Below are 25,397 nucleotides of genomic sequence, written 5' to 3'. Positions count from 1 at the left end.
ACCATGGTTCCTCCAGAGGTTGCTAGGGGTTCCTTGAGCAATTAGCAATTTCTGCCTCTCAGTGACACCATGTATCATGAATTGTAGGTAAAGTAACTTTTAGCAGGGGTTCCCTGAGCCTGGAAAGTTATTTCAAGGGTTGCTCTGTGTTGAAAATGTTGAGAAAGGCTGCTCTATGATATTGGTGTTCTGCAAGCACATGCAACACCTTCTTCTGTTAAAGAACTTCACTGTTGAATAAAAGTTGGGGAAAAGCCCTTAAAATACACTTTTTGTTTGGATGCTATAACCCGCTGTCTTTTTAATAAACACAGGGGGTAGCTCTTAAACGTAAAGATGGCAATTGAACTGTGTCTGACTGCTCTACCCTTGAGCTGAACCTTCACAGTACACTTTCATGGATTGCCTAAAGAGCCCTTCGCACAGCACAGTTGTTGGTTAAACTAAGGCTCCTTTCACACTTGTGCTACTTGAAAGTCACGTGATTTTGCCGCCAATTTTACAGTGATTTTTTTCTGCAATTTTGACACAACTTGAAGCAATGCCTATGTAATCTTGAGGTCTATGGACCTCAAGTCGCATCAAAGTCGGACCAAAGCAGTGCACAGATATGAATGGTACTCATTGGAAATCTTGGGGTACGGCTTGTCATGCGACTTTGCAGTCCCAAATCGCATGAGAAGTTGCACAAGTGTGAAAGGGGCCTAAAGAAATTATATAAAATGTGCTATCAAAATGTAATGTGTGACCATCTTCAGATATATACACTGGATCCTTGAGATTGGTTGACCTGAGCATTAACTCAAAATGGCTGCCCTGTCTCTGTTCTAGCAATAGGTACATTTTAAGAAGTGCAATACAGAAACATTTAATACACCAGCAAAAAAAATGTGCCTGTTTAAAACGAAGTGCAATTTCCAGCATTCTTTGTCAGGATCTTACTGGGCCTTGCTGTCAAACAGCTGTGGATATCCACAAGTTGCCTGAGGCTGGTATAATCACTTTGTCTTTCAAACCCATTTGAGGGCAATGTGAAATGAGCACTTTGCCGTTCCAATCATGCTCTGCTGACAAGTAACCTTTTCAATGACACCAAAGCTGGCACACAATAGGAAAGATGCTTTTTACAGGGAATGTTCTCTCATCGATGGAGTGCTTCTCCTTTCATACCCTTTGTTAGATGGGACCTTTTCCATTGCATGCTGGGGAATAGAGTACGCCCTATTAATCACCAAAGAATGGCATTACTTCCCAGGTACAATGGCATAATGGCATTATACTGCTGTGACTGTGGCCTATTGTTAACATCAAAATGATACCAATGTTTTTATCTCTTTAGAAAAGATTTTTTTTTCTGGCTGAGCTTTACATCATAACTGCTGCAGAATTCGAATACTATATCAAGGCATTATGTTCATATCCCAGAACTCTGTGCTGTTTAAAAGACTGTACTTTTCTGGTTAAAGGACTTTGGGTTTGGGTTAGCTGGCACCGATGATAATAAAATCAAAGTTTTATTAAGCCTTAGTAATTTACTCAATGCTACAAATAGGGTGTTGGGGAAACGCTGTATGAAACAAGCAAAGGCCCCAGTAATTTCGACAAATGATTAATAAAAAAAGTTTTGGGGGAGAGAGACCCAGTCACATGACCTGTCAGTCATGTTATTAAGGTGTTTACTTATCACTAGGTGTTCTCCACATTATTATGCAGACCATATGTGGGCCACTGGTCTCTACACAACGACCTGCCCTTTATGGATCATTATGGGTTATAAAATGCAGGCGCAGCGTGGAGTAAACCATGTGATGTCCAGCGGAGAATAGATAGCACTATCTGCTCTCTCTTATAAATGGGGGGCCCTAACTGTAAAATGCTGTATAGGGAAGGGTTGGAGCTTCTATTGGGTTTTTGGTTTCTATATCTACATAAAATGTCCCCATATGCCCTGACCCGAGGACAGGTAGGAGCTACAGCACTAACTAGACACCCCTTTGCCAAAATCAGCTCTCATATAAGAAAAATGGCATTGTTCCATTTAAATCCCTAAATATACCCTGACATGTGACTCTACACTTCTTTGCCTCAGTGATGTCTCTGACTTTGGTGTGCCGATAGGCTACAAGATTCAGAAGATGACTCTACACTTCTGTACCTCAGTGATATCACTGACTTTAGTGTGCCGATAGGCTTCAAGATTCAGAAGATGATGCTACACTTCTGTACCTCAGTGATGTCTCGGACTTTAGTGTGCTGATAGGCTACATGATTCAGAAGATGACTCTACACTTCTGTACCTCAGTGATGTCTCGGACTTTAGTATGCCGATAGGCTACATGATTCAGAAGATGACTCTAAACTTCTGTACCTCAGTGATGTCTCGGACTTTAGTGTGCTGATAGGCTACATGATTCAGAAGATGACTCTACACTTCTGTACCTCAGTGATGTCACTGACTTTAGTGTGCTGATAGGCTACAAGATTCAGAAGATGACGCTACACTTCTGTACCTCAGTGATGTCTCGGACTTTAGTGTGCTGATAGGCTACATGATTCAGAAGATGACTCTACACTTCTGTACCTCAGTGATGTCACTGACTTTAGTGTGCTGATAGGCTACAAGATTCAGAAGATGACACTACACTTCTGTACCTCAGTGATGTCACTGACTTTAGTGTTAGTGTGCTGATAGGCTACGAGATTCAGAAGATACTTCTACATTTCTGTATTTCAGTGATGTCACTGACTTTAGTGTGCCCTTAGGCTACAAGATTCAAGAAGTCAAGACTATAAAGCTGGCCACGGTTCAAATCTTGGCTAGTTCAGCAGGGAGATTCGAACCATGTATAGGGCAGGTTGGTTGTACCCTAGTCGATCCATTGATCAACTTGGATACAACCAGCATGTCGGATTTTCAGGATGGGATTATTAGCGGCCATAGCCACTAGCAATGATCACAGCTCTACCCCACCTCCCACTCCCCCGCGTTTCCCGCTGGGAGAACACAATAGCTTCGCAGGTGGCATTCCCCTATCAACAATGACTGTGTTGATGGGGGAATCAAGTGATTTTCAGGATAGAAAATTTTATCAGCTATGGCTGGTTCAACTAAATAGGAACCAGAATTATCAGCTAGCCAGTGGCTAAGATGATGACCCCGTCACAATAGTGACCATTATGGACAAAAATAAACAAGCAAACAGAAAAATGAAAGAAAAAAACATATATAAGTAAAACTGATACAACATGACCAAAATAAAACTTTTTAAAAATTTTTATAACTGTTCGTGCAACAAGGGTAGTACAAGGGTAATACGGACAGCGAGTGCGAGATAACCAGAGCACAACTTACCCCGCGTTTTAGACTTCTGAAGCAGTGGATTTTGGGTTTGGAGGTCATGAAGTCGTTGAAGCGATGGGAGAGGGGTTCCTTTTGCTGCTTGGGAGACTGGGGGCCGTTGGGAACAGCACAGGGTGAGGCAGAGGCAGGGGGAGGAGGAGGGGGCTGATGAGGGGACGTTAAGAGGGACATAAGCTATGTATAAGAAAAGGAGCAGTGATAGAATATAAACCAAATAAAAAGATATAAGGAGGAAAAAAAACAAAAAACAAAACACAAAATCGAAATGAGGATTAAACAATATTTATTCTGAACCAATGGTAAAAACACAACAAAAACTTGAAAAATAAAAAAAGTGAAAGATGGAATCCATGAGTTGCGGCCATGGTTTGGAAAGAAAGAAGAAGCTTGAGAATGTTAGAAGACGAGTGCAAAACACAGTTTAGAGATCCCTGATGAACCAATTAAGGGTGGAGGAAGCCATGCAAACTGCAAGCAGCATTCACCAGTTTTGTATGAAACCCCGAGAGTAGGGAGTAGGGGGGAGAAGAGAGCGCGGCTCCCACAAATCACCAAATGCAGACTGAAACCTCTGACTCTACATACAGATTACAGATGTTTGATATCACTAACCACGACCGATGACTGATTCCCAGTAATGGAGGGCATGCATTGATAGTTCTCATCTAAAAGTTATATGTAGATATTACCTATTTAATCAAGTAACAAGAACTCTATCAACTGCACAAGAAAAACACTGTCAAAGTGTACTAAAAATACGTGCCCTATTGTGTTGTTAAGCTGTTAAGAGTTAGAACACTGACATTAAGATTAGGGTTGCACTGATATCAATATTGGTGCCAATACTAAGCATTTGCATGAGTACTTGTACTCATGCTAATGCTCTAATACCTAAAACTCGAGTACGAGTACCGATAGTTGTACACAAATACTTGCTGATACTGAGTACCGATACTTTTGCAGTGCGATTTGAGCCCAAACAAAATGAATAGGCTCAAATTGTACTGCAAAGAATCGCATGTGATTTAAACCGGAATGTGTTGGGATTCCTGTCTGAATCACATGTGGTTTCCCCCACCGCTCCTGTGTGAACCCAGGCTTATCATAGTGACTTCAGCCTGGGTTCACACAGGAGCAGTGTGGGAAACTGCATGCGCTTCGGACAGGAATTGCACCACATTCTTGTTCAAATTGCATGCAATTCTTTGCAGCGCGATTTGAGCCTATTCATTTTGTATAGGTATCGATGCTCGGTATTGGCGAGTACTTGTGTACAAGAATCGGTTCTTGTACTCGCGGGTAAAATAATAGTATCAGTGCAACCCTAACTAAGATGTTATATACGATAAAGGATGTGTTCCATGTTTAAGTCTGGAGAAGAAGGGAGCAGACTTAATATATATATAAATAAATATAATAATCTTGGTGGACAGTCCTTGTTACGACTGCTTACCGAACACCGTGACGTTACCTAAAATCTTTGCAGAGCTGCAGACCAGAAGGCAAGATGATTATGAGACCCAGCATGCACCGTGATAAATAAGGAACCAAGGTTGGGAAGAAATATGAATAAGCAAAATGGTAATCCAGAGAGCTTCAATATGGTGATACATTACTGGAATTAAACTGAGTAAACTGACAGCAGGAGTTGAATGCTTATATACCTCTACTAAGGTTTTTAAAACTTCCTGAAATTCCTGAACCCTGGGATGTTCATCAGTCTCCAGTTCCAAGTTTAGTTCTCTGGTGTCCCCCATAATTTAGGTTCTCTTGTACTCTCTACTACTGGTCCTCTAGCCTTCCTAGAGACCAGTAATTAGCTGTGGAAGAATGCAGAGCAGAGATCCAACATGAAAGCTGATTGCTAGCTGTATATCTGAGTGCCAGGTTTTTGAGGCTCTTGGAAATCTCTCAAGGATACTGAAAATTTTTGGAAGCTCCAACAAAAAACATTTCTTATTTGCTCTATTTTGGTCTGTTAAATACACCATTGAAAGTGCCGGTTAATTCTTTCATAATTCTAGTGAGCTGATAACTTCCCGTGATTCACTGAAATATCAAGCAGTGTTACCAGCCCAGTCTAATTCACCTCTGTGGACTACAGAAAGCCTCCACCGTATGTTATGGAGATGGGGGAAGGTGCCTGGCAGTTCCTGCCAAGGGTGACACCATTGCTCCTCCACAGATTCCATACAGACAGTGGAAGGGGGTCGCCCTATGACAAGAAGTGTTACTGGCAGAAGCAAAGTAAAAAAAGACAACTGAAAAAAACACAACTGATGTACCCACCACCTCTAAGGACGGGTAAGCTGCAGTATATTGCGCTTAGATTTAGATACACTTTAGGGTACATAAAAACACATCTAGACACCTACATTTAACTCTCGCTGTCAGTTTACCTGCATTGTGTTCAGCACAGGTACACAATAAGAGTCCATTTTGAAATATGTTAATTAGTCTGAAGAAAGTTTTGAATATTCTCATACTTTATGATCAAATACATTAGGATTGATTTATCTAAGGAGAGAAGGCTATTAAATTAGTGAATACTGGTAAGTTTGCTTGTACTCCCTGTGCTTGCGGGAGTTTCCTCTGGGTACTCCGGTTTCCTCTCACACTCCAAAGAAATGCTGGTAGGCTAATTGGTTCCTGTCTAAATTGGCCCCAGTATGTGTATGTATGAATTTGAGTTAAGGCTAGTACACATGGGCCAAATGCTGGGCGGCATCAGCAGGTTCAATAGAAAGCGGCCGTCATTCGGCCCGTGTGTACTGCAGCTGGTCGGACAGAAGCCTGTTGATGTGTCATGACCATAAAAGGTCTTCCGATCGGCTCCCTCTCAGCAGCTTACCGGAGTGTTCTGGCGGGGGGGCATCCAGAAGGAGATGATGAATCTCCCCACAAGGATCACAGACCACAATAACAACCCTGACCGAGGTTCTACTTCTTCCGCTCGATCCAAAACTAAAAAGAAACATAAAGCTTTGGCTGGGGTTGGGCTGTAATGTGTATATGTTCATTGATAGTTGTAGTATGTAGCAAGGAGTAAGCAGGTGAGGGAGCTGGAAGGAAGATTGATGTAGAACATATTTTTTAGCGGTTTCTAAGAAAGAATTTTTTTCTGAACAGGGGAGATTGCTGTACTAACATCACATGGTTAGTACAATGACTCCTCTGGAGCTGTAAGTTTTTTTATTTCATTCAGCCCTGTAGGGTTGAACGAAAAAAAGAAAAAACACCAGTGTGTCAGTACACACTTTAGGGACCGATATAGTGACCGACTGTAAGCTTCTTGAGGGCAGGGACCAAGGTGAATGTATAATATATATTTAAAGCGCTGCATAAATTGTTGGCGCTATATAAGTAGCTATAATATATAAATAATATGTAATAATAATAATAATAATAATAATAATAAATAAAAAAGGGGGGCCCTTGGTTCACTTTATATACCCAATTGTGTGCAATAGAATTCTAGTATAAACAGCACATGATTGGTTAAACAAAGTGAATACAGGTTTACATTATTTGCTAACTTTCACTCTTACAAAGTGAACGACCTCTAATTCTTTAGTAAATCAACCCCATTAGCTTTTGTCCTAACACTCTTTTAGTACAGAAAGGACCTACAATTTCTTTTAGACCACTCAGCTGTATCTAACAGATGATGGTAGTTCAGGCAGAGAAACAATGGTGAGGATAATCGGCAGCTATTAGGAAAAGTCCACATTTGAAGGACTCTCACAAGTTAAGCATAGGTGGGCTTTTTATATAAACTCATCACTTCACATTTTACTCAATGTGTGCCAACGATGATTGCTCTGCATGGCCTCCACGTTCTTTGTTGTACTGTATCCGTTGATGAGGTGTGGCACCGGAGGTATGGATCAGAGGCAGCTTTGGCTCTTCAACTGGCTCCTTCAGATTCATACACCTGACATCAGATACTCACCTTTGTGATAGTGAACACTGGAAGAATGGAAGTACAGTAACTGGGCAGTGCCACCACTACTGCCTTGTAGAGAACTTTTATGAGAGAGTCTACAGTACTGTGCAAAAGTTTTAGGTAGGTGAGAAAAAAATGCTGTAAATTAGGAATTAGTTAGGTATTATTAGTGTTAATAGTTTACCTTTATCAATTAACAAAATGGAAAGTAAAGAAGAGAAATTCAAATCAAATCAATATTTGGTGTGGTCACCCATTGTCTTCAAAACAGCATCAATTCTTTTAGGTACACTGTCACTCAGTTTTTGAAGGAACTCAATTTTATTCATTGATAAAAATAAACTATCAACACTATTTCTGAAAGCATTCTTCATTTACAACATTTTTTCACACCTGCCGAAAACTTTTGCACAGTACTGTACATACAGTATATTTCCTTTTTTTAGTTTTGGAGAGTGCAAGAAAGTTTTGGAACTTGGAAGTTTTCTGTGTCCACACTAGGGAGATTTTCTACCCAGAACTAAGGACAACCAGGTGAGATGAATTGACAGAGAGAGCAACAAAAACATGTTTAACCACTTCACTACCAGGCACTTACGCCCCTTCCTGCCCAGGACAATTTTCAGCTTTCAGTGCTGTCAAACTTTGAATGACAATTGCGCGGTCATGTAACACTGTACCCAAACAACATTTTTATCATTTTCTTCCCACATATAGAGCTTTCTTTTGGTGGTATTTGATCACCTCTGGGGTTTTTATTTTTTAATAAACAAACTAAAAAAGACCAAAATTTTTGAAAAGAAAAAAGTTTTTCTTAGGTTTTGTCATAAAATGTTATATTCCCCTTCACTGATGGGCACTAATGAAGAGGCACTGATGGGCACTGATGAGGTGGCACTGATGGGCACTGATATACTGATATGTAGAATTGATGGGCACTGATAGGTGGCACTGATATGCAGCACTGATGGGCACTGAGGGGCGGCACTGATGGGCACTGACAGGTGGCACTGATGAGCACTGACAGGCAGCACTGATGGGCACTGACAGGCGGGTGTGATGGGCACTGACAGGCGGCACTTATTGGCACTGACAGGTGGCACTGATGGGCAGTGATTGGCACTGTGGTGGGCTCTGATTGGCACTGTGGTGGGCACTGATTGGCACTGTGATGGGCACTTGAAGGGTTTTATTTATTGGGGGAATGCTGGGCACTGATTAGTAGTGTTTTTGTACATTTTAGGGGGCTGTGCTGATAATCGATGTCAATGTCAAAAAAGAAACAAAGCTTTGGCTGGCTTTGGGCTGTAATGTGTATATGTTCATTGAAAGTTGTAGTATGTAGCAAGGAGTAAGCAGGTGAGGGAGTTGGAAGGAAGATTGATGTAGAACACATATTTTCTAGCGGTTTCTAAGAAAGAAGTTAAATATACCTGAAAGAGTTTGAAAACGTACATTGTACTGACCAATGAATAACATATTTCAAAATGAATGGACCCACTCTTTTAACATTATTAGGCAGTATTGTATTCCACAATTAAAGACCACTTGTAAACAGTAAGACTCAGCCATTTTCTTTCAGAATCAATAGTCAACTCATCAAAAACAAGGATTAGAGACAATGCAAGGCAAAATTTATCATCTGTACAAGGCCATTAGTCTCTTCTAGGCATCTGATAAAGTGGGCTATCATGGCAATTGTCTAACTCAGAAAATGGCTATTAGTCGATGTAAGAGATCAAAAGTGTGAAAGCAATAGCCCTTCACCCCTGAAAGTCAAAACAGTTGGATACAGAGAATTTTTCAGCCAGTGTATCTCGTCAAGACAGTGATGGCATGGGTGACGGGAGGGGTAAGGCCCCTTTTTCAGGCGGACCTGATCGGACCATCTATAGCTCTCTACGCAGTGGCGGATGTCAGCAGACATTTGTCCACTGACACACGGCGGCATTCGATCCAAGCTGCCAAAAACAGAGAGATCGGTTCCATATTCACCTAGCAGATTGGTCCCATAGAAAAGAGCGTGTCTGCTCTGCATCCGCCTGCTCAGCGGGGGTCAGCGGACAGATTCCACTGAGCAGTCCACTCCATTTGAATGGGGCCTAACTATGAAGGTTTTTCTTGGCTGAAAGTGATTTTCAAAAGCTTTAACTAGACAGTCACTCTAAACGGAATCTAGTGGTTTATAAACATTTTCTTTCTTTATTAATAAGGGTGTGTACAAAACCCCATTTTTTCAAGCTGTTTACAGAGATAGATTTGAAATATTACATATATGTTATATTCTCCTTTTCAGCCAGCAGGTAGAGCTATAAGCTCCTTTTTACATGTTTACCAGGCTAAACGTAACTGCTGTGTTGAAGAAAAACCTGTTGTGTACAGAGCTCAATAGCTCAAACTGAAATGTACACACACTTGAATGAGTCAGAGGGGTAACCCCCCCCCCTTCCTCCACCCCATGCTTGTTAAGACTCCATATAAAGTTTCACTCAAAGTGTCTAAACGCAAACAGCCTCAAAACACATATCTGTTCCCTTTAAAAATGTACTGAGAGAAGCTTACACCATTATTTGGCATTGCGACTGTTGTAGTTGGGTGGAACTAGAAATTCTGGCTGAAACAGCTTATCTTTGGGGATAAAGGACGCCAACAGGATTAACCACACCTCCAACCACGCAATCTTGTAATATCAATGCCGGGAGGAGTTGACATTTAACCCTAACTGTATTTGCTCTAAAAACAAAAAACAAAATAAATTTGTATTTTGAGTCGTTTTTACGGTCAGACTTTTTTCTTTGCATTTTTTTCATAGAACAGTCAACCAATGTTCCCTAAGCTCAGGGATGAAGGTGATACTGCAATCACATACTTTTCTAAGGTCTTAGGACTCTTTAAAAGTGGCAAAGATTGAAAATCAAGTTCACACGGCAGTTCAGATTGTTTATAACCAATGGTATAAACAGTGACTTAAAGTGACAGCAGTTAGCATGCAGTTTATGAGTGGTGATTAATCAGGTGGTAAGTAAAATAATAAATGCATCAACAACTTAACTTATATTATAAAAAAATCAACAAAACAGACAGTAAATCTTATTAAACAAAAAAAAAAGAATTTTAAATGTAACAAAAATAAAACAGTTGGGATTTAAACAGTAATAAACTTTTATAAAAGGTGGAAAGTACCTTGTTTTTCTTAATGAAAGGCCACAACTTGCCGCGGGATTTGCCAGGAGTTTTGGGATCGGTCTTCCCGTCAGCCTTGGTGTTTGTAAGACTAGTGTCCGACACAGTGCGTTTTATGGACTGCGTGAAGTCCTCAAAGTCGACATCCCCGGGAGGCTCAAACCCAGATTTGAAAGCTTCTATGACTGTCTGAGAATCCTGAAATATAGAAAATAATAGGAGAGTCTATAAAAGGTGTCATATGGGGGTCCGAGATCACCAGCAGCAGCCATTTGTAAAAGCAAACAGCTCTTTATTAATTCCCCCAGACAGGTAACATATATAGCACAAAGGAACCACATGACTAGTTCAGAGCCGTTTTCTTGGTCCCACACTGGGGTAAGGTACCTCCAAGTTTCAGGGTTCCATACAGGCCGCAGGAATTCAGCAAAAAATGTCTCAGTACCCAGAGCATTCACTTTGCTCACATCTCCTGAACTTTTCCACACTGCCTCACTGACACAGGTTCTGATTTCCCTCTGCTGTCTTTCAAGTCTCCCTTGCCTGGGGCTTAACCCCCATGGGACCAGAGTCCTGGTAGTCAGGGTTTGGAGGCTCTTCCCACCCAAAACTCTTTAAACCTCCCAAATCCCGGGTCCCTACTATGGACTTAACAATTCAAAGAGTACTGGAAATCAGTCTACTTCAGCCATACTTCCCCCAGAACACCTCACCCATCGTGGGTGAGAACCCCTGAGTACTCAGCAAATGTCTTAAAAACTTTCCCCCTTAAAGGGACCACAACTCAAATATCGGGGAAAAGTACCTGCAGTCCAGGACACATTCCCAGTGTCCTGTACAAAGGTTACACTAAAAGTTAAATCTACTGTCTTTGTGGTGGACCTACTGGTCCCCTCTCCACCCCTCCCTCCCCTTGGCTACATACCATCTACTTACCTGTTGGACCCTAATATGTAAGCTCGCTCTTCTATTTCCCAAACCACTGTATTGTATGTATCAGCTGTACGATGATGACACAAACGCAATGTACGATGTATATATCAATTGGACTAATGCGTAAATGTAGTGCACGTTGCACTATTCCCCCGTATGTTTATATACTTTTTCTTTCATGCTCAATAAAAGTTATTTTTTAATTTAAAAAAAAAAAAAGGTTACACTGAAAGTATACAAGAGGTAGAAGTGACTGGGCCAGAAACTATGAAGAGAATGGACTTCACGTGTATGTGTTCAATAATGAAAAATTTGATTACTCAATTCAACCAAGCAGATCCTCCTATTCATGTTTTCAGAAGAGTGTAAGAGAATGAACGGGGAAATTCTGACTGGTTGTTGTGGGCAATGAGATTTTTTTTCTACCTTCAAAAGCTTTTAACCATGAATGAAGATTCATTTTATTTACTAGAGTTTAGTGCTTTTTACATGTGTATGTGGCCAAGCCAAACAGACTTGATCCTGACATCCTTACAAACCATAACTCCATATGGACAGTTGACAGAACCTAGTCTGGTGTGTTCATGCAGGTGCAGAATTGGCCCGCGTGTGCTCAGACGTGCCACAGGTCTCTGCCCGATTCTAGAGATCTACTACACATCTCCACATCCCTGATAAGTGCAGAAGATGAGCAAGGGTTTACCAATATTTTCGGGTGAAGTTCTGCTTTAAGAAAAGTGATAAAATATCACTCAAACTGTAAGATTATCTTACTGGTATTGCTATCTTATCTTAAAGTACTGATGTTGTTGTAGGTGATTCCCGGGCAGGAGAGTTCCACACCCCTCAAACTTCAGTCTCTTTGGTTTGCATATTATACCAAAGATGTAAATTGAAGCTCCACACTACTGCCAAAAGGTCCAGATATTACTTTATTTCAATATGGGTCAAGGGGACTAGAGAGTAGTCAAGGTGTTTGGCTGCCAAACCAGCTGTTGACAAGACCTGTGCTTCTAATCACGCTAGAAGCAATACCAATAAAGGTCCAATTTACTTCTAGTCCATGTATATTGTTTTCAATCCCAAGTCCTGATTAAGGGGATGTTTCTGGACCCCCAAAATGCATTGGTTGTCCACCTGACCTTTAGTGAAATAAAGTAATATCTGGACGTTTTAGTATTGTTGTGGCACTTTAATTTACATTTTTCAAAACAACTGTAAAGGGGGCATTCTTTCCACTGACCACCACTGTAAGGGGAGGATTCTGACTATCACTAAAAGAGGGGGCATTATTTCTAATAACCAACAATGTAAGTGGGGGCATTCTTCCCAGTGACCACCTATGTAAGGGACGTTATTCCCATTGACCCCCTGGTGAATTGATTTTAGCAGGCTTTCCTTGGGATCTGAAAATTATTTCAAGAGTTCCTCTGGGGTAAGAAGGTTGAAAAAGGCTGGCCTACAATATAGCTCACCACTTCCCCTGAGAGCATAGAATACCTTTTAATAGGTTCTTCTCCTGGATAAAGTATCTGCCTCTGCTGTCCACAAACTGCAGCAATATTACGCTGTTCTCCAAATGGGTTTACACCCATCTATGCTTTTACTCCAGTATCTCCACTTTCACTTATAAAATTTTGAGCATGCCTGCAATAATCTAAGTTATATCAATCACATTTTAGATGCATAAAATGTATATCCAGATATTACCAAAATTTACCCCTCCCAAACCAAGAGAGAGAGGTGGGGACATATGGAGTTCTGTAGTCCACCAGGCAGGGCACTATTTGGGATTTCAGTGCAGTAGATGCACTGTGTTGTCAGTCCAAACAGTAAGTTAGGAGCACACTGGATTTCTGGTAGATCAACAGGTATTTTTCTGCACATGATTTGTTTTTTTAAAGGATAAACAAGGGGATGTGTGCACATATAAGAGAGAGGTACTGAATATGTTTTGTTTTATGTTGCCCCAACATACAATAGTAGCACAAAGCCTGTAAAATCTGCTGTGAGCCACTGACGTGTCTTGGCTGAAAGGCAGCCATATTAGCAAAGCAGTGTAAACCAATGTAGCTTTTGTCGCTATTTTTTTATGAAAAGCAGCAAGTATGACCAGAGGGAAAATCACAAACCTATTTCAGGAGTGTGATGCAAATGATGGCACTGTATTCTAATGAAAACCAAACAGAAGCACGCTTGGTGTCCAGGACAATGAACTGCTGGAGCACAGAAGGATGGAATACAAAGATTTAGATCTAGCTCTAGGCCCGACTGTGCCTCACGCTCACATTGTATACACTCCCAATTTTCATACCGCAGTCGGATTATAAACCTCTGGCCTATCATTATCCTTTCAGTGTGTGGCAGTGGTGAGGAACACAAACATCCACAAAGACTGCTTATTAAGGGTTTCAGCCCACAAGGAGGTCATGTTAAAGACTAACATTTCATAGTGCTTCAATGAGGCATTCATTTCAGTTAACGGGCTGCATACGTAAATTTTAATCTGTAATTCGAACTGATTTGTGAAAGAAAAGAAGCTTTCCTTCTATAGAAACCTCAGAATAACTCTTACCTGCCCAATGGGAAATGCACATTTATTCTGGCAACTACAGGTGTGTTGTTTGCATAAAAAGTAATCTGCATATATCTGATATTCATAGATTTATGGCGCTTCATGTGTAAAGCATCTCAAATAAGTACTGTTTATGTGGCCACCAACCTGATCATGTAGTTTGTATAAGCAGACAAAGACATGATTGAGAAACGGTTTCCCACGTTTGAAGCTCCAGCTAAGGCCCCTTTCACACAAGCAGTGCGATCGGGTCCACCTGTCAGTTTTTCAGGCGAACCTCACTGGAACCACCAGTGGACCAGTATCCATGTACATCCAAATGTCTCTAAATCAATCCAGGTGTCAGACAGGAAAATGGGAAATATTTGTGTCCTTTTTCATTTTTGTGGACTTACATGTGACTGATCAGAGAGCCCTGACAATGTGAATTGATGACAAAACGTGTAGGGTGGAGCTACAACGTGTGACGTCTACCATGGCCATCTTGTTTGTTTGAAACTTTGTGATATGCTGAATTTGCTTTGATATATGTGAGTGTATAGCGTTTTTAGCAAATACGAGTGATAATTTTACTACAACATGAGGCAGCTCTTTTCCCTTTTTGATTTATGTATTTGGGAATTGATCCTTTATTCTGGTAGAGCGATTCTTTAACCTGGAAGTGTGCCCGCAACATTTAACAAGTACAAGAGCATGGCGATCATAGTGATCAGTTTTATGGATATGCTGCATAATAGGGTGTTTCATTTTTCCAAAGATGTGATTTTCATATGACTTTGCTTACGCCCCGAGTCTCAGTGATGTAAAAGATATATATGCCAAATTTCAAAAAGATTGGATAATATTTAGGGGTTGCACACATTGATCACTTTTATCAAAGCAAAGTCTGTGGGCTTCACTTGATAAGAAGTCATATACAACAATGCTGGATGAAGAAAGTCCCGTTCAAGGCTTTCTAGAAGAACGAGTGAAAATGGTTAACTACATCCAAAATTTCCTAAAAGATGGAAGTCATCCAAGAGAAGACTACAAAAAGTTATTACAACTCTCACTCCTGTACATAGGAGGTTGGTCTAAAAACGACTTCAGTTTCAGGATCCCAGGGGCACTGCATCAAGCAATGTGGATGGCAAAGGCAATATATGCACTTAAAATTGTCCTCTTCACTAAACAGTTGAATATTCCTCAGCGACAATTGGAAGGAATGAAACGGGTTGCACATTTTGTCAGCCTGATATATGTTCGCTTTTGGCATGAGGCAATTGTAAGTCGATGGGCTCCAAAGAATGATTTGGATATGCTACAGCTTTTGAGCACTTACCCAGATGCAGACGTCAAAAAATGTGCTCACAGTTGCTAAGAGACACCTTTGGTATCTGTCAGAAACAAACGTAGGATTGGCTTTTTTGGACAAACGTAATACTCAGGCTGTTAAGGAAAATATGACTAAAAATTTAGAAACCAAACCTGCAAAGAAAAAGGAAGTGAAACGATTAGAGGGTAAAAACATGGTTTTTGAAGGAAAGACCTGAGCCGTTTTGTTACTAATAAAACAAAGACGTTCTTTGAATTGTTTGGGATCCACGACGTGACAGTATACTGCAGTGATTTTCTAAGAAGCTATGTGAACGCTCTTAAGGTTGTCAATGATACCGCAGAAAAAGGAATTGCTCTGATAAAAAAAGTATAACGAATCGGTCAGGGATGAACAACAAAAACAATTCTTGTTGAGGGTAGTCGAGCATCACAGAAAAGTCGTCACCAAGTGAACAAAACAAGGGATTGCATCGTTCAAAGTTGATTAATATAACCCATGTTTTGCCTATTGTATTACCTATTAATCTTAGTGTATAGTTTTAATAGTATTTTAAGTTTTCTGATTTCTAGTTTTCCCAATAAAAGTAATTAAAATTGAAAAATCGTAATTTTTGCCTACTTTTACAAAACAGATCAAAGTGTGAAACCTCTAAATATTATCCAATCTTCTTGAAATTTAGCATATATATCTTTTACACCACTCAGACTCGGGGTGTAAGCAAAGTCAGCAAAAATTTTACAGTTTATTTTATATATATATATATCAGGGCTGCTGAGCCCCGACACCGTTGTCATTGTACGTGCCTCTGTCATACACTCCTCTGCTCTCTTGTGTCTCCTCTGTCCTCTTCCCCCCTCCCCTCCCTGTCTGCTCGTACCAGTGCCCCCCCCCCTCCCCCCGCTGCTCCTGCTCTCATATCTGCAGCTAAATCCTCCCATCCTCTCTGTACTATAATAATAATAAGTGTCCCTGTGCCTGTGTAATGTAAAAAATCTGTTGATCTGTACCTATATAACCGTGGCTTCCGGCGCTCAGCTGACTGTCGGCTCTCTCTCCTCTCTCCCCCTCCTCCCCGAGAGACGTCAGCAGGAGGGCTCAGCCCCGCCTACTGGAACTGTGAGCCAAGAGAGAAGATAGCTGACAAGTCAGCTGAGCGCCGGGAGCCAAGTTTATATAGGTATAATCCGGCAGATTTTTTACAATACACAGGCACAGGGACACTTATTATGGTACAGAGGGGATGGGAGGATTTGAAAGAAGTGGGTTAACAACCACTTTAAGTTATCTCTGACTATATTTTTGGGACACTTCTTAATGACTTGTTTGGAAGACTTTCCTTTTATCTGTATACATGTTTATGTTTAATTTTATTGCAAGCGCTACACTTTATTTATACATATTCAGAGGTAAGCCGATGCAAGACTGTTTAATCTAGCCACCCGTAGATCCAACAAGGGTCAAGAAAATAAACTGACACTTGTCACAAAATATATCCTGCATTCTACTCTGTCACAATTTATTTTTTGCCCTATGCCCGAAGTCTGCAATGAACATGCTCAATAAAGCTTTTTCTAACAGGACAAGTGGGAACCCCTAATAACGTCTGTGTCCTTTTACATATTCACAGCACAAAGGAATACTGACTGTGTTAGATAGATCTTGGATAGATCTCCTTCAGTGGGTGGTCCTGTCGATCACCTTCTGCTCAACATCCTCTGATTGAAAAAGTGGAGGAGCTCTGCATAACTAGTGGACTTACACAGTGGCCCAATGCTTTTGGCGTCCGGTTTACCAGCTTCTATGCACCCTTTTCCAACAAGCCTTAGAATTAACCCATCAGAAGCTCTACTCAATCGCAAACCCAAGGGGATCTCCAAACCCAGTGTGCCCTTATGGCTCATATTCTCATGGCTACTAAATAGGTCATAGCTAAGGCCCGGTTAATGCAATGCATCCCTGTTTGGGAGGTTACATCCTGAGTCCATTGGACCATGATCAATGAAAAATAACAGCACGTTCCAAAATTACTAAGTCCAAATTTGGTAAAATGTGGGACTACTGGATCATAGCTTTCCTCCCAACAAACGTTGACCACCGAACCTACAATGGTCTTTCTTAGAGCATCCAACAGGACTTACTGCCAAACAACCAACTAACCCCCCCAACCTTACTGCTCCCTCTAACCTAGAACTCTCTTCCTACCCTCCCTCATCCTCCATCAACTTACATCCACTTACCTCTCTTTTTATTCTACTCTTCTCTCCTTTTAGATATGAGAGCTACATATGCAACTACATAGGCCACCCGATACTAAAACTAACCTAACTCTTATATTTCCAACCTACCATGAGTACGGCAGATCTATGTGTACTAATAATAGGTTGGAAACTCTATTCTGTCACACTGAGTTTTGTTATGTATACTTTGTTCTATCTCTTTTTGAGACCCAATAAAAACGCTTGAACACTGAAAATTAAATGAGTGTGGAAATTTGTCGGCAGAAAAGTGGCTGCATTCAATCACTGGACGCAGTAGAAAATTTGTCATCCACGGTGTATAGTGTGGATGAAGGAATTTGTTAGATTTTTTTCTTTCAGCCTGTAGGATACAAGAAAAAAAAGCCCCCCTATTGGTGTATGGCCAGCTTTACCATTTAAAGTGAATTATCAGGCAAACTACTAAATACACAGTTGTTATATATACAAATTTACTGTTCTGTATGACAAAATCTTCATAATTTTGTACAGTCACTATTGTACTTTACAGATGCATGCCACACTGCATAGCAAGTTAGGTGACACTTACCTGGTTTAGCAATGAAGCTTCCTATATCCCCTTTTTGTCTCCAACCTGTTCACTGAACAGCACATCAGAATCATCACCTCTTTCCAATTGGCAGGGAGGTGATGTGGGAATTATGGGAATTTGTAAACCTAACAGACTAAGTAGCAGTAGAGTGTTCTTCCTGGCTCTGTAGTGTGGCAGGGGTGTATAAATCACAAGAGTAGCTGAACAGATTTAGATCCAGCTGCAGCATTATTATGTTTTTAGCTGATAACATTTAAATATAGGTTAAGAGAAAAAATCCCCACGGGACTCCCTCAGAGGCAAGAAATAAAAAAGCAGTTCAGTAGTTTGATGCTCAAGCTTCCAACAAGGATAATTTAGGTTGAACTAACTTAATGCTTCTGTTCCAAAATAAACAGATCTAATTGTCAACGTATCCTTCTACAATTCTAGTGCATCCTATATATGAGATAATTCTCTGCATGAGATCAGAAATTTAATTGGTTAATACAAGCAACACAGACGGTTCTTTCAAACACTTTCATGTTGTGCCCGCGTGAAAACCTCACAGATCATCCAGTCAAGAGAAAAGCCAATAAGAGCTGGAACATTGCTCCTAATCTAAATCTTTTCCATGTGAAAGACAGAGGATGAAAAGCTCTATGCATCTTCCAAGTCCTCCCCATAATTATGGGCTAATATTAGAAAGGGACACATATGAGTGACATCTGGTGTGGCTAGAAATGGATTGTGATAAGACACATAGGCAACATATAATAAAATGTTCCCTTTACAGATATGTCACAATGAGGAATGAACGATCTCATACAGTACATGCCTATGTATACATACCTCCCCGTATTTTCAAACATTAAAAAAAGGTGGATTTTAAAAGGCCAGTCCACTCCAAACTGGCCCCACCATTGTCTGCATTCAGGGCTGCCCTCCTGTCAAATGTGGGCTGTGTCCCCATTCACTAACATAGGCTGCCTGCACGAAGCTCCAGATGGGTAATAAATGCCTCATTCACGCTGTGGGCCTCTTTGTCCAGGTGAATGGGGCCTTAAACTGGGCCTATATGAGTGGAATTACTTTTTAAGTAATTCCACAAGTAATTTTAGGTCTACTCAGGCCCACACTAATTTTGTTTTTTTAAAGCTGAAATCTGGGGAAAGTAAAAATCCCAATTTATTTACCCAATTTAAACTTTGGTTTAAATTGGGCTTTAACATTTAATTAACTGAAGAACAGCTGGGGCCTTGTTCAATTGATATAATTAAAAAAAAAAAACACTGAGGGCCCCAAAAAAGGAATAAGAGGGCCTCAAACACCAGTTAGATGTGCTTGCTTTACATTTGAAGGTAATGTGTTGTTGGATCTTAAAAGCTAAAAGAATTAATACCTACCTGTCCTACCTCCCAGTCTTCACTCCCTTGAAGAGCTAAGCTTGCAGAACAATCTTAAGCATCCAAAAACCTTCCGGGGGAGTTGGGTGCCTGGCTTCCTTCTGTGCTCTATGGTTCCTTCTGCCAACCACTACATTACCACTGTGACTTGAAGTTATGTAGCAGTCAGCAGAGAGAACCACAGGGAAGGGTGTGGGGGAATTAGTCTTCCAACACCCCATGGAGATTGGATCCCGAAGGTTCTTCACCAAGCCTAGTTCTGCACATTTAACCTTTACCCTAAAACTTCTGTCCCAACAGTAATCTCATCCCTACTAATGTAAATTATTATAAATACAATTTTCCTACATGTATATGCATCACTACCCCTGCAGGGGCCGCTGGTAATAGATGGTTCTTGCCCAATAGTACAGTGGTTGCCCACCACAAGCTCCAGTCCATGCAGTCTGGCTCCAATAACTAAGTCTAGGGGTTGTCTTTTTGAAATGTATTGCTTAAAGAACTTTAAACAGGGGAGAGGTTAGGGCATGGGATAGTCCAAACCACTGTGCAGTAACAAGAGGACACTCTTCTCTAGGCTACACTTCAGGATTCTGCTGAGGACAAGGGAATGGCCAGAACTCTGAGATCCTGTGAGGGCCATCTCAGTGCAAGCTACCTCTGGCAAATACTGTATATCCCAAAAGTACACAGTCACCAGGAATCAACTCGTGAGGCATTACTCACAAGTCCCCAGGACAGTTGCCACCTTCCAGATTCCTCTAGACACGGTGGGAAACAATCATTCTCCAAACCCAATCCCTATAGTAAAGTCCGACAGCCAGCTTCTCTGGAAGATCACTCTAGGCCCTGAGCCCTGAAACAGCTGAGGCCTCAAGAACAGCTACACAATACACAGGCTACCTCAGTGGGTCAGCAGCCTCCCCCCTAAGGCTTGAAACCTGGGGAGAGAGAACAATCTATCCAGGGTTTCAGACTATTCATCACTTTCCCAGCCACCTTTTGGACACTCCTCACCAGGGATTGGCCAGGCCATGATAAATATTTAGACTGATCAGTTGAATTCCCCTCCCTGTGTTCTGGAAGCAAGGTAGGGGGAAGCAACCAAACTCCTAGCCTGTGAAACCCTGAACAGACCAGAACAAACAATCAGTACTACCTTGGCTACAGGAGCCAAAAACAAAATTTGCCTAGCATCCTAATCTAGGAGGATGTTATATATACACTCACTAGCCACCTTATTATTAGGTACACCTATTAGGTACACACCTGTTCAATTGCTTGCTAACACAAATTACTAATAAGCCAATCATATGGCAGCAACTCAATGCATTTAGGCATATAGACAGGGTGAAGACAACTTGCCGAAGTTCAAACCAAGCATCAGAATGGGGTAGAAAGGGGATTTAAGTGACTTTGAATGTGGCATGGTTGTTGGTGTCAGACGGGCTGGTCTGAGTATTTCAAAAACTGCTGATCTACAGGGATTTTCACGCAGAACCATCTGTAGGGTTTACAGAAAATGGTCCAAAATGGAGAAAATATCCAGTCAGCGGAAGTTGTGTGGACAAAAATGCCTTGTTGATGTCAGAGGTCAGATGAGAATGGGTAGACTGGTTTGAGATGATAGAAAGGCAACAGTAACTCAAATAACCACTTGTTACAACCAAGGTATGCAGAATACCATCTCTGAATGCACAACACATCAAACCTTTGAGCAGATGGACTACAACAGCAGAAGACCACACTGGGTGCTACTCCTGTCAGCTAAGAACAAGAAACTGAGGCTACAATTCGCACAAGCTCACCAAAATTGGACAATAGAAAATTGGAAAAACATTGCCTGGTTTGATGAGTCTTGATTTCACCTGCGATATTCAGATGGTAGGGTCAGAATTTGGCGTAAACAACATGAAAGCATGGATCCATCCTGCCTTGTATAAATGTTTCAGGCTGGTGGTGTAATGTGTGGGGATATTTTCTTGGCACACTTTGGGCCCCTTAGTACCAATTGAGCATCGTTTAAACGCCTGACCTACCTGAGTATTATTGCTGACCATGTCCATCCCTTTATAACTTCAGTATACCCATGTTCTGATGGCTACTTCCAGAAGGATAATGCACCATGTCACAAAGCCCAAATCATCTCACCACTGGTTTCTTGAAAATGACAATGAGTTCACTGTACTCCATTGGCCTCCACAGTTACAAGATCTCATACAATAGAGCACCTTTGGGATGTGGTAGAACAGGAGATTAGCATCATGGATGTGCAGCTGACAAATCTGCAGAAACTGCGTGATGCTATTATGTCAATATGGACCAAAATCGCTGAGAAATGTTTCCAACACCTTGTTGAATCTATGTCATGAAGAATGAAGGCAGTTCTGAAGGCAAAAGAGGGTTCAACCCGGTACTAGCAAGGTGTACCTAATAAAGTGGCCAGTGAGTGTACATACTAGGAGGTGTAATGATTTTCCCTGGTTGATACATTTAGGCCTCTTTCACATGGAGTGAAAATTAGAGGTCGACCGATATATCGGCCGATATTTGGCTTTTTTTACTTAATCGGCATCGGCCGATGATAACTTTAGCGGAACTTGCAAATGACTTCTGTAATAGAAGTCAATGCAAGTTTCCTGAAAGTTATCTGTGGAGAGGATTCTCTCCTCCCTGGGCAGCCTGCCAAGTCTGATAAGAAGAAACATTGTATCTTTTCAGGTTCTTTTTTCAATGAGCTGAACTCTGTGTGTAGAAGTTTCTGCTAGAAAATCACTTAGAACCCCCAAACATTATATATATATTATTTTTTTAGCAAAGACCCTAGGGAATAAAATAGTGGTTGTTGCAATATTTTATGTCACACGGTATTTGCGCAGCGGTCTTTCAAACGCAATTTTTAAAAAAAAAATACACTAATGAAATAAAAAAAAAAAAAAATAAGCAGTAAAGTTAGCCCATTTTTTTTCATCCAAAAGTTTTGATTACCTGTTTTTGTGTATTTAATATTTAAGATATCGTATTTTTTAAAAAAATCTAAATTATACATACCAGTGAACTGATTGGAGGTTTGTTTTGTTTAATAAATGTTTAAATGTAAAAAATTTTCTGTATTACTTAAGGCTGCTTACACACTGGAGCGGGCATGCGTTGACGGTAAAACGCTGTTAGTTTTAGCGGCGCTTTACCGTCATTTTAGTGGCGCTATTCGGCTGCTAGCGGGGCGCTTATAACCCAGCTAGCGGCTGAGGAAGGGGTTAAATGCGCCCCTGAAGCGCTGCTGCCGAAACGCTTTGCAGGCGCTTCGGCAGCAGTGCGCATTCATTTCAATGGACAGGAGTGGTGGAGGAGCGGTATACACCGCTCCAAAGATGCCGCTTGCAGGACTTTTTTTAAACATCCTGCCAGCACATCGCCTCAGTGTGAAAGCACTCGGGATATCACACTGAGACTGCAGGGGAGCCGTTTTACCGGCACTTTACAGGCGCTATTTTTAGCCCAAAAGCGCCTGAAAAACGCCCCAGTGTGAAAAGGGTCTAACTGTTAGATTTTATGAGATGAAGGGAAAAAAAAAAAAAAAAAAAATCGGCCTAATATATCGGCCCAAAAAAATCGGCATCTTATATCGGCCATCGCGATTTCTAAATATCGGCATCGGCATCGGCCAGAGAAAAACCCATATCGGTCGACCTCTAGTGAAAATAGCACTTTTTTTTTTACTAATCTGTTCTGGATGTACTGTTGTCTGTGGAACAATTCACACAGCTGTTTAATGATCAGGAATACGACGATAAGTACAAAGCTGAAAAAAAAAAAAGAAAACATTTTACATTTGAGTGCAGAATTTTCATGTATTTACGTGTCTCTATGCATGTTTACACAAGTATATTAGAGCAGAGTCAATGAAGAAGAATTTTACACAAGCATGCTTCACTTATCCTGCACCTGAAGCACCAGTCCAGAACACTACCAATTATACATTGAAATGACAAAGTACTAACAATCACTGATGTCAGTATAACCTCTTCTGAGAATTTAAACAGTGTAATGGCAATAAAAATTTAACTTTCCTCATCCCAAGTGAGGTTATAACTCACAGCGGAATATATCTAGGAAGAGAGCCGCGGAAAATGTCCAAACTGTCTATTGTTTCAGGGGAGGAAAAAAAGTAAAAATAAAAATAAAAAGCATGACAGTATTATCATTGCTCTCAATAACAGGAAGGCAGAAATGCTGTTACAACAAAAAATGTCTGTATTTGGATCAATAAGCATGATTTCCTCCCTGTCCGGTCCTCCCCAGTCGGCAGGATTTCCCCATTCTCAACAACAGATAACGCAGGCCACAGAGATTATCAAAAGTGAGCTCAGGAAGGAAGTCTGGGACCTGGCAACCAAACAGGTACCTACAGGTCTTTGATCGATGCCATGGCTTGGTAGGCTGCCCGGGGATGCACACAGGAGGGAAATAAACACTTCATGATAGATGAAACTAGGAAAAGCCTAAAACACTTTGAACTTTCATACTCAAACTTTATGAAAGGATCAGTCCACTACAATTGTAGAGCTACTGTACGTTTCATCTGACTCTGACTGACTGTTTCTTCTACCTCCTTGACATTCTTTTGGTGAGATATCTGTGCTGTGTTCCCAAGGTCTTCACACCCACTGTTCCCATTGTGAGGGGTTCCAACTCTCTTTGTTAAATTTACTATTTTATATTATGAATAATGTACCAATAGGAGATGGAACACACAAATGTCGGAGGAACACTACTAGGTGGACAGGAACAGTCAGGAATTATGGCAAGGAGATCTGACAGCTGGAGTAACAAGGACACACAAGGTTCCAGGTTGACCAAGACCTATAAACATGGCATAACATTTGGACAAATAAGCCCTTTAAACTGTGTATTCCCTTATAAAAGCCGAAGTACACTTGGCATGAATTAGGTAAAATGAAGCACCCTTTGACTTCGGTGCATTTACTACCAGAACTCCTAACTGCAGATTTTTTTTGGTTGACCAACTGCTTATATCTTTGAAGAAAAACTATAGTAAATTTTTAGTAAATTAATATTTTGAGGTAATATTGCAGGATTTGCCTTTAAAATAGTTTTGATAGTGATGTCATAATGTAGTAAGCACACTGCATGCGTATTGTTGTTGCTAATAAAGCTACCAGAAGGTCTTGGTGGCTCAGTGCAATTACTCGGTCTCTCTCAACAGCCGAGCAGAAAGAACCTGAATAAGTAATAAACAAATATGACTGTATTTATAGGTCCGCAGCTACAAATACTGTAGCCTCTGACTTATTATAGGGATACTCATCTGTTCAGGGGTCCAGTGCTGTCCTCACTTAATACCAGTTCTCCACTGGTCTTCAGGTCCCCGATGCCAGCATGTTTACTGTGGGCAGCCAGCTGTGATTCCTTGTGGCTTCACAGCCGGCTGGCCACTTTGTAAATGGTCCCACAGCCTTCTGGGACCTGTGACATGTCCCAGAAGGCTGTGTGGAGGAGAACCTCCAGTGGATTGGCCTTGGCTCCGCCCACCCAGCCGCATCACTGATTGACAGGGCTCTGGGCATGGAAAACTACAAGGTCTGGCAGCCTTTGTGGCTGTCGGCTTGTAGTTTTCAATGAACTACCATGGCACCATGGAGCGTCATGGTAGTTCACTCATGCTTCCTGTCAGATTGTATCTGCTTACCTGTATGGGATGTACAGGCAAGCAGATACACTGGCAGACCTGCATGGCACCAGCGATCTGCTGATCACTGGTGCAATGCTTTACAGGCTCCAGAAAAAAAATAATAAATGCAATTTTTTTTTCTAAAAGTGAACTTATCCTTAAATTGCAGCTGGAAAAAATTGTTACCAGGCCGGCA

The 25,397-nt window shown here is 41.1% G+C and overlaps 1 protein-coding gene across 1 annotated transcript in view; it reads right to left on the bottom strand.

Moving 5' to 3' along the window:
- FNBP1 (formin binding protein 1) overlaps nucleotides 1-25,397 on the bottom strand; it is a gene marked incomplete in the record, with an annotated part of 349,112 nt that overhangs the window by 53,943 nt on the left and 269,772 nt on the right. The window contains 2 exon segments of the mRNA XM_073600497.1: nucleotides 3,353-3,535; nucleotides 10,491-10,688. Of these exon segments, the coding sequence (XP_073456598.1) occupies nucleotides 3,353-3,535; nucleotides 10,491-10,688 (381 nt within the window).

The sequence above is a fragment of the Aquarana catesbeiana genome, linkage group LG09, assembly GCF_042186555.1.
Source record: "Aquarana catesbeiana isolate 2022-GZ linkage group LG09, ASM4218655v1, whole genome shotgun sequence".
NCBI lineage: Eukaryota > Metazoa > Chordata > Amphibia > Anura > Ranidae > Aquarana > Aquarana catesbeiana.
The sequence above is the reverse complement of the archived record's forward strand: the minus strand, read 5'-3'. Positions and strand labels throughout refer to the sequence as shown.